The sequence below is a fragment of the Mchenga conophoros genome, linkage group LG18, assembly GCF_057382185.1.
Source record: "Mchenga conophoros isolate Kocher_MC1m ecotype Shallow Benthic linkage group LG18, M_conophoros_male_GT1.1, whole genome shotgun sequence".
Lineage (NCBI taxonomy): Eukaryota > Metazoa > Chordata > Actinopteri > Cichliformes > Cichlidae > Mchenga > Mchenga conophoros.
Window position 1 is genome coordinate 24,349,192 of NC_140543.1, and position 10,658 is coordinate 24,359,849.

The 10,658-nt window shown below is 41.5% G+C and overlaps 1 protein-coding gene across 1 annotated transcript; it reads left to right on the forward strand.

Moving 5' to 3' along the window:
- Positions 1–1,620: 1,620 nt before the first annotated feature.
- crsp7 (cofactor required for Sp1 transcriptional activation, subunit 7) lies at positions 1,621–6,633 on the forward strand. The gene is made up of 3 exons (XM_085253349.1): positions 1,621–1,753; positions 2,777–2,851; positions 2,943–6,633. Exons 1-3 carry the CDS (start codon positions 1,682–1,684, stop codon positions 4,611–4,613), a joined length of 1,818 nt encoding a protein of 605 aa, XP_085109475.1. The 5' UTR covers positions 1,621–1,681; the 3' UTR covers positions 4,614–6,633.
- Positions 6,634–10,658: the final 4,025 nt, after the last annotated feature.

Here is a 10,658-nt window from a genome sequence, read left to right on the forward strand (position 1 = left end):
GGTTACAACAGTTAACCCTAAATGTGTCTCTTCTTATTGTTGATTATCCTTAACTAAAACTAAAACTAGATCTGAAATAAAATGTTCATTAAAAATAAAAACTAAATACGGAGGAAATGCCCTTCCTATTTGTTTATTGGTTAAGCTTTGTTATCCTAACTTGCCTACAGTCTACAAGACTGAGTCAACTGCTGTGTAAAAGTGCATTTTTTTTAAAATTATAATACTTATACTGATTCTTGTAAATTTTGCCTCTGGGACATGCCCTTCATATAATATTACTTAAAAATATTAAGACCTACTAAAAACATTTTCAAAATGCCCAAATGCTAAAATGCCTTGTTGGCGTCAAAGGTTAGAGGAGAATGCCCAGACCATCTTCAGGATGAAGACCACTCATTGAAGCCAAAGTATGCAGAAGAGCATATCTGAACACACAGCACATCAAACCTTGAAGCAGATGGGCTACAGCAGCAGAAGATCACACCGGGTGCCACCCCAGCTAAGAACAGGAAACAGAGGCTATGATTCACACAGAATCCCCCAAATTCTATAATAGCATATTGGAAAAATGCTGTCTGGTCTAATATGTCTTGAATTTCTGCTGCGGTGACTGACATCACGGATGTGCTGTTGACAAATCTGCAGCAACTGTGTAATGCTAGTATGTCAATATGGATCAAAATCTCAGAAACCTTGATGAAATATGACAACTCTGAATGTAAGAAGGGGTCACATTTAAAGCAAAGTCATTCTTGCATCATATCTGATGGCCCCATCAATCTAGCACAGCCCGTCCTGCTTTGCTCCTGTGGACAGGGACAGGCTGTGCTCTTTGACGTATGCTTTGTTGTTTTAGAAACTGCAGGACTCCATCTACTGGTGAAATGCTGTAATATAAAAGGATCGATTTTAGACATGAGTAACTACTGTACTTCGTTGCGATAAACACACACATATGTTTCTTTTATTCGAATGCCTGACAGAATGTGTGCAGCTTTGGCAACAGAGTGCGTAACTAAACAAAACAAAACAAAGCAAACGTTTAGACACTTTAAAAAATAATACTAAGTGGTTGTGGTTAAATCTGTCTTGGAGAAGATAACGTGGGGGAGCTTTGGTATTTTTGGGATGTGGCTAGCTGGCTTCTGACAGTGGCGAACAATTTTGAACACAGCACGAAACTGTTGGAAAACCATTAGATTTTGCGCTACAAATCACTTTTATAAAACTATCAGTATTTGTTATTTAGGGGTCAAAGGCAGTGCGTAATTCGTTTACATACTACATGATCTGCTGTACAATGTTTACTGTGTAACCACAAGTAGATGGAGTCCTGCGGTGGTGCACATCCCTGAGTGTATCAGGTATGTTTACTTGAGGACGTGCAGACGTCAAAGCGCACACAACGTATCCCGGCATGCAGCAGGAGGCCGTGGAGCGATCCTGCAGCTGGTAGTGAGTTGCGAGAGCGCCGAGGAGGCAGCAGCAAACGGGCAACATAGCTCACACGTTTCCCTACTCCATGTGAGATAAGCCGAGCCGTTACCTTACAGGCGACAGAAAATATGCTGTACGGACGCCTGACGTGTTCCCGAAGCGGCTTTTGAGTCATCATTGTCACCCGGTTTTCATTTTGGAGGATTCCTCCCTCCATCCTCCGGATCGCACCGAACAGGCAATGACAACGGTCTCAGCAACCCCGCAGCAGATGAGGGAACGGCTGCTGCAGGCCATCGACAGTCAGAGCAATGTGAGTGCGCTAAAGCGAGCAGGCTATCTAGCTTAAGTTACCTTGTTTCCCTGCACTCTGGGGCAACTCGACTTGAGAATTCGCCCGACAACTCTTATTTAATTATATTCCTGTGCCCAAACTTCTTATTGTATATTTTAAGTTGGAATTAGAGATGGGGGTACTTGAGTTGACAGCTTGAAAGCTAATTTAGCTACCAGCGTTACCCTGGACAGACCATAATCTGGCGTGTAGCATGCTAGCGGCTAACTTAGCCACAGCGGGTTTTGCGTATACGTTAAAAAGAAAACTATTTGCTTAATTTCCTTCCAAATTCATTTTCCATTCTGAATTTATTTTCACCTCGTACTTGTTTTTCACCCTAAACTGTTTCATCTTAATAAAAATCTCGTGTTACTAAGCCATGGACGGGAGCTAGCAAACTCTTAGCTCCAGCGGCTAAAGCTACGTTTTTTGAAACAGTCCACCCTTCCTTCTCAGCTGAAATGCTAGCCGCGGCTAAATCGGCTAGCACAGGCAAATTCACAGACACTTGAGCTCCGCTTGACTTTGTCAACAAGATAAGAAACTCGCGTAAAGTTAATTAATTTGTGCTCTCCGTTTTGGTCTATATGCTACCCTATTGTTATAATGATTACAAAGGAGAAGGTTTTGTGAGTTGACACTTCCATCTTTACTTTGCAACGTCGTTTTGTTGCTCTTGAAGCAGACAGACAAGCTAATGCCCCCCTCCCTCCCCTTGCTAACTTCTAAGCTAACTTGCCCCTCAAACACGTTGCAGGCACGATTCAATTCCCTTGAATTTGTCTAATTTCTGGGGAGTTTCCACGATCAGCATTAGTGCAGGGCTCTTGGCTAATCACTGAATTGTCACCAGCATTGGCCTTTCTAGAATATTATAAATGTGATTGTAATTCTCATTAACAGCTTCTTTTGTTGTTACTTAAGTAAGCAGTAATTTTTGGGTAATATACACTTTGTGTGACCGTGATGTTTTAGAAACTCTATATATCGTCCTTGCAGATATGCAATATGGTGGTCGTACTGGAAGTAATTGCCTGCCTTGAAAAGTATCCTATCACCAAAGAAGCACTTGAGGTAAGACAGTCGACTGAACTTAGCTGCTGCTTTATACCAAACTGTTTAACTGAATAGTGTTTCTAATCCTAGTGCTTGTTTTTTAACGTAGGAAACTCGACTAGGAAAGTTGATCAATGATGTGAGGAAGAAGACGAAGGATGAAGACCTGGCTAAACGAGCTAAGAAACTCTTGAGGAACTGGCAAAAGCTGATTGAACCTGGGCCAGCTGTGGCTGCAAGTGTTCCTGGCTCTACCAATGGCAGTTCTCATCCCTGCAGAACCGATGCCTCTCCTTCTGACATTTCTGTGCCAGGGAAAGGTGTCCCTGAGGTCAAAATCAGAAATGACGTTCACAACACGTACTCACCAAAAGCTGAGAAATCAAGCAGCCGCAAGCGGCGGGCAGAGCACAGAGACAGTGGAGTGTACTTGCAAGAAAAAATCTCCAAAATGTCCCCATATGATAACTCTGTTTCAACGCCACCCACCAATGGGATTGCAGGCAGTCCGGATGCCCTCCCTGACCAGGAGGTTGTCCCGTCTCCTGACAGATCTCGAGTTGAGCACCTTGATAATGATAAAATGAACAGAATTCCTGTTAATGCTGTCAAGCCTCGCCCCAGCTCTCCCGGGGTGGCCAAACTACCCAGCACTTCCTCTTTGATTAAAGTTGCTGTGATGCAGCAACAGGCCAGATTGGATGAAGGAGGCGGGGGCTATTATCAAGCCAGAAGTCCTCGTGGTCTCACTACCAGCCCAAGGAGTACGAAGCAAGATACAATGACCAAGCGCTCTTCAGCATATGCACCAAAAGGAACGCCGGTCCCAAGCCCTTCCTCCAGGGACTCTCCCTTATCTTTTTCCCACACTGTGTCGTCCCCAGCCTCATCTTATGCTGACAAGCTGCCACATTCTTCTAATAGGTCTTCAATGCACTGGGCCAGCAGTTCAGAAGCCTCCTCTCTTTGCCCGTCACAAGACATATCTGCAACACTGGAATCCCCATCAGTCTCCCCCTCACCTTCTCTCTCCCAGCAGAACTCAGAACCACACAGACAGATTTCTGAGGGAGCTATGGTTGTGTCTGATGACGCAGATGGGCTAACCGTACCAAATTCGGAACATAAAAGGAGGAAGTACAGGTCTAGAGATTACTCTGTCAACTTAGATGGCCAGAAAATGGAGGACACCACTAAACCCGTTCGGTTAAAAGAACGCAGATTAACGTTTGACCCGGTCACAGGTCAGATTAAACCTCTGGTGCATAAAGAACCTTCTCAAACAGATGAAGCACCCACTCCTGACCTCGCTGAGTCTAGGCAGAGAACTGAAAGCACTGTACAACAGTGCGCTGCCACCGCCACAGTCCCAGGTCCTAGCCCTAACCCCTTCCACCACACAAACTGGAAGGAGCTGTCTAGAAATGAAATCATCCAGTCCTACTTGAACCTTCAGAGCAATGTCCTTAACTCCTCGGGGGTTCAGGCCCCTAGTGCACACTTTTTCATGTCGGAATATCTGAAAAGGGAAGAACAGGAAATTAAGGAGTCGCGGAAGATGCACGTTCTCCAAACGGACAATTTGACAGGGGATTTACCGGGCGTGAGCCGGGACGTGACAGATGAGGACTTGGACAGGATACACACACAGCACTGGCAGGGGGTGAATGGCGTTTGTGACACCAAGGGCACCTGGTACGATTGGACAGATTGCATATCACTGGACCCTCACGGGGATGAAAGCAAATTGAACATCCTGCCATACGTTTGCCTAGACTGAAGGGGTACGGGAAGGTTGCAGTACTTTTCCACTCCTTTCCTCATCTCACCACAGAGACGAGATACTTTGTGATTTAATTTTTTTTTTTTTTTTTTTTTTTGTTCACTGTGAGTTTGGCAAAAATCAGGCCTGCCAAACTCCACTCCCCCACGCCTCTTCCTCTTTCTGTGATAATCTATTAAGATTTTGGTATAAAAGAAGTGTAAAGATTAAAAGACTAGTTGAGTTTGTAATATCAAGGGCTGTTTCTGTTTTATTTTTCAAACTGAAAGCCACAGGAATGAGGCCCGTATTGCAGAGTACTGCTGCTAACCATAAAGGCAAAAAAAGAAGACAGAATTATCCCAGATCACCCAAATAGGTGTAACAATGTGAGGTTTTTCTTTTTTTGAATATTATGAATTGTACCCCTCTTTGAGGCACACTGGGATGATGCTGTTTCTTTTTTTTTAATCTGTTTAGTTTCTAACAAGAAGTTTTGAACTAGTGTTAAACCTGAGGGAAGGCTGGGGTTTAGCTGTCCTGCACAGACCACCATGTTGGTGCCCAGAAAGATGTTAATAAGAGTTCATCTAGCACAGTTAGAGCCGAATATGTCCAGGGTTTGAAGTTACTGGAACATATTTGGCAGTTACAAGAAGCTTTATGTGAGATATAAAAGAGTAAATTATAAACTTCTTATCATATATACATCTATTTATTTTTGACCAGTTCATTTACGGGATGTTCATCAAAACAAATGTTAAAAAAAGGACGATAACAACAACTATAGATTCTTTTTGCTTTCTCTTCTGTTTGCATCACTGTGCTCTCAGCTGAATCTTAAATGTTAAAGGAAGCCCATGTGCTGTCCTTTCTTTAAGATTGGCCGGTGCGGATTTGTTTTGTTGTTTTGGTTATTTACATTCCAGACTCCACCCTCCAACCAATTTCCGCTCTCTCTGTCTCATCAGCTCGGCTCCTAAAAGGTTCCAGGTCATGAAGATTCTTCTGGAGATGTAACCGTTTTAAAGTAGTGTGGTGCTAATGCAAAAAGGAAAAAAAATAGTGCAGTCAAATGTTTCCATCCATTAATTCTCTCCGAAATATTAAAGAATGTCCCAGCTGCTGGTGGTGTTCAATGACAAAAGCAAGGACATGTTTGAATGCTGGAACTTTTTCTGTTTCTTTAGATATCGTTTGCCTTCTGAAATTCCTTGCTAATATATTTTTTTTTTCTGAGTTTATACCGCCTTAGTGAATGTACAGAATTGAGACCTCTTATGCACTTGTACATAAGTTGACGACTTGTTGGTCATTTTCTTTACTGATTCATTCATTCGAGTGTGAACTGACTGATTCTCCCACAATGTGCCCATGGATTAATACGAATTTCAGACACATTTACGGCTCTCGAAGCTGCTTTTTCCAGGCTTTAGAAATCATTTAAGTTGCAGAATGAGGGTGGCACTTCTTTTGCTCCCGTTCAAAACAGTGATTCAAACATTTAAGAGAGAAACACAGAGCGAGCTGTGCGCATCCAATGTTCTTGGCGTTTTCCATGTGACAGTACTTCAGTTCGACTCCCTTTTTAGTCGCTACCACCATTCTCACATGATTTAAATGAAGATTGGCTTCTGTGCAGCCTCTCTGTCCATTCATTCTTTTTGGTCATCCATTCCTACCTACCAATGTGCCTTGGTTTAAAAACAAAACAGTGAATCTGGATTTGCTTCCGCCTAAAACACACCTGCCTGGAGCTGGATTTGTACGTAAGAATCCCAAATCCCCACGATCAATCTGACGCTGGTATATGCACCGTTTTCTGTTACTTTTTCTACGCGCTGATCTAGTGAGGGGGTGAAGCTGCAGACAACGAGAAACTGCACGTCGTCATCAACAACACCACTGGCAATAATGGAAAAGTGCTACAACTGGTTGAAAAGAATCTGTTTTTTTCTGGAGTTTTGATGGGGCATCTTTATTTGTTCAGTGTTTAACATCTCTCAGTTGTTTGAAAAATAAAAAGATCTAAATCTTGGCTGCCGTCAGGTCTTTTATGGTTTAAGTAGTTAATCTAAACTGTGCCTTTTGTTTGAAGGTGGACTTTTAATTGGTGCATTTACACATGTCGTCCATGTGGGGGTGCACATTGTCCATGTGTGTTCTTTGTCTGCACCAGAGATGTAAAATGATGAGAGTAATATCGGTTCAAATTCATCAATAATTCTTATGACTTTACTGGGCCCATGCTACAAAAGGTCCTCTGTTATTAAACAGTACATTTTACTAGTCTAAAAGTATAATCCCACCCTTTTAAACTGGCCATATGTGTAGTAAAGCAACAGTTTTTCGGCACCTACTGGTTGTAATTCTGATTGCCTTTGGGTTGCAACATGTTCAATAGGCTAAAGAATGTTTTGCCTACGTCACTCCTCCTATGACTCAGTCAGCTGATGTAATCACATAAGACAGCAGGATGAGTAAGTGCCCTCTGGTGCGTTTACCCTCACACTGAATCAGCCTGCCGCACACCTGTATGACGGTATCATCTGTTACATGTACAAAGAAATCCAGCTGTATTTATGACCAGGAGGATGCTCAGACACTGATGAGATACACCTGGGCTTAGATCACTGATATTTTATGGGGCTTTCTTCTGCTCAGGTTAAAACAGGATAGTTTCAGCTTGGATTTGAGAACAATTTTGCATTAAATGTTGTAGAGTTATAGCCATTTTTAAACCCTCTCCCCGAATTTCTCAGCTTCAAAATTAATTGGTCAAAGAAATGATTTTAAATATCAGGATAGTTTTTAATATGTGGGTGAAACTAGTTTGCAGGGGATGACTGTCTGAAGTCTAGAAGCCCTGGATATCACCAAATCTTATGTTTCCTCCCCAGAGATGTTCATTACTGCCTTTAATCCAACCGCCTTCAGTTGTAGCTTGTTTGTGGGTCTCTGCATTCAGTTTTGTGCTACCTGAAAGCACGCACTGTTGAACATTGAAGACTATCCTATTTCCTCGGCTTATCTGTTTGCACTGTAAAGTGCTGCCTAAACAGTTTTGCAACTGAGACTGTAGCCCTGTACATTTCACCCTGCTACTGCTATCAACAGTCAAATCATCAGTACACACTAGTAACCCACTTCCATTGGCACACATATTTGCCCGTGCGCTAACCCTGCCTCCACCGTGTTTAACACATGGTGTACTTTGGATCATGGGCTGTTCTTTCTTTCTCCAAACTTCATCCATAATAAAAGGTGAATCCAAACAACGGTGAAGGCTTTTTTTGGGGAAAAGTCCTCCCTGTTCTTGAGTGTAACCAGGCGTTTGCACCCTGTGCATTCACATTACTTGGACAATGACACACCTACTTCCTCGAGAGTGTTTTCACGTGTCTAAATGTTGTAGTGGGGTTTTTTTTAACCATGGAAATAATTATCTTATCATGCACTTTAGATGTCTCCTGGGGTCTTTCTGACAATGAATTCCTTCTTTTTAAGGACTGTTTATTTGGCCACTCCTAAGGTCTCTGCTATCTCTGACTGGTTTGTTGGGTTTTTCAGGCGTGCAAAATGAAAGATCAACACTTGAAATCAACTCCAGATCTTTTATCTGTTCAATTTGCTGTGAAATGACGAGAAAAAAAAGGCCTGGCCTGAAAGTTTTCAGTCAAACGTCCAATTACGTTTGAGCCTCTGAAAATGGGAACTATATAAAATATAATGGACTGAAAGAAACGTGTCTCATCAAACATCTAAATAAATGATCCAAGTGACCAACTGAGGATTGGATGGTTCTCACTTGGATTCGAATGTTAAAAAAATTCCAAAGTATTTAATCTGTCATTGTAGTTCACAGGCTACATACGACACAATTTCAATGAAAACCTTTATGACTTTATAACTTATAGATCTTCATCTTCGATCGAATATGCGTTCTAAAAATGAATCAAACATCTGTTTACAGCACAAATTATTAGGAGGCACATCTTAAAAATATTTGTACTTTCAACAATATCTCTGTTTTTTCCACATTCAGTCTACTGTCATTGCAAGCACGTTAATATTTATGGATCCTAGTGGAAAGGAGTTTTTAGGAATGAAACTTTCTTTTATAATCCACCAGCAGTGGTGCATATTATTGAAATATTTCAGGTATTAATTATTTAACTGCAGTTTTTACAAGAGTAAAGCTTTGGTGGATTAATTTGGGTCCCTGGGTCGCATATTCATACTCATAAATCAATGCTCTCTTCCACAGTGTGTCATTTGTCCTGTCTCCCTGCCCTCACCGTTGCAGCAGTTGGCTGCCCCTCTCTGAGCCTTGTTCTGCTGGAGCTTTCTTCCTGTTAAAAGGGAGTTTTTCCTTCCCACTTGCTGAAAGGAAGTAGTTTGATACTGGATGGATAGTCGGGAAAGATGGGAGAATAACGTCAGTGGGATTGTCCCCAGTCAGTGGGACAGATTTCAAAACTTAAAAAAAAAACAACAGTCAAAACCCCCATACTTTTACAATATTTAATACAGTATATGTTGGACAAACTTTTCAAGGGGATGTCAAAGACATCAGCTGAAGAAGAAAGAAAGATGTATCCGATGAGTGCAGGTAGTAACACTGATGGGCTCCAGCATGTGTCCATGTCGGGAGGAACCGTCGGTGTCTCATGGAGTCATACTAATCTGATGTACCACTGTCATAAAGCAGCCTATTGTACATATTTTTGTCGAAATAAGATAAAGAAAGAACCCCCTGACCTGTCCAGCTGACTGCCAGCTTAAATCATATTATGCGCCACTAATACATTGTCTTAGATACGTCTTACATAGCATCCTGGACTTTCACACATGCTGACATGCCAGGAGAAGTTTTGTTATCTGAAAACCTCACACCACCGACATTACGTCAGCCCAGTAGCTCATTCCCAAATAACTTTTTTCTCCCCCCTGACCGTGACTCAAAAAAGTGCGACAATTTGTCTCGTCCTCTCTCCACGTCTGGTATGCAGGGTGGGACCAGAGGTTCACTCCCACTATTCAGGAATTTGGGAAGTTTCCTTCCATATAAGGAGTTTTTGATATAAATCGCGACTTAAGGAAGAGCAGTGGAAAGGTGGAGCTTAGGATCGATTAACGAAGCGTGGAACGAAGAGTATACAGGACTATCAAGAGAAGTCCCCTCTCTCGCTTTGTTGCTTAAATATTTTTTTACTGAGTAGTGCAGTAGTGCGTTTTGAATGGAGGCCTAAAATACATTTAAACTCATGACAGGCATTGCTTAATTATTTATATATGTGCTCTTTATCTAATGGGTCGTTTTTACATATCAGTTGAAAGCTTTCATGCAGTTGGCACTGTCACGTCATAGCAAGATGATCCTGCGTTCAAATACAGTCTGAGGCCTTTTTGTGTGGAGCTTCCTTTTCTTTGTGGGTTTTCTTTGGGTACTCTAGCTTCAACCCATGCCACATATCAGTGTCCTGTTCCGGTTGTACCCTGCCTCTCACCCCACGACAGTCATGACAGACTTCAGTCCCCACGACCTTCAACTGGATGAGTGTAACAAAATCGATAGATGTTTCTGTTATAAGGATTGTTTATCTTAAGAGCATTACAAGAAACTTAAAAAAATACAAATTTATAATAAATACAATAATTATAACAGCCACATAACAGTTTCTAAGTGTAGGATACATGCTTATAAAATGTCTATTTACATAGAAAAAAAATCTGATATGCATACAAGGTGACCAAGATTTAAAAAAAAAAAAGACTGCACTGGTTTCAGGGAAAAAAAAAGAAGAAGGTGGTGTTTTTCGGGTATGAGATACAGTAAAATAAATAAAAAGTGAACTGAAACAATGCTGTAAACTCGCAAAACTAAAGTTTAAAAAAAGTATACAGGAAATATCTTCAGTTTCAATCTTTGTCAGCCTGGCCAAATTTGTTGGCATAACCAGCTTGAAGAGTATTTGGTGCATATGTTTACTGAGATTTGGACATGTACCTGACTTTGAGTAAAGGGTTTTATTATTATATTTATTCCAAATATCACATGTG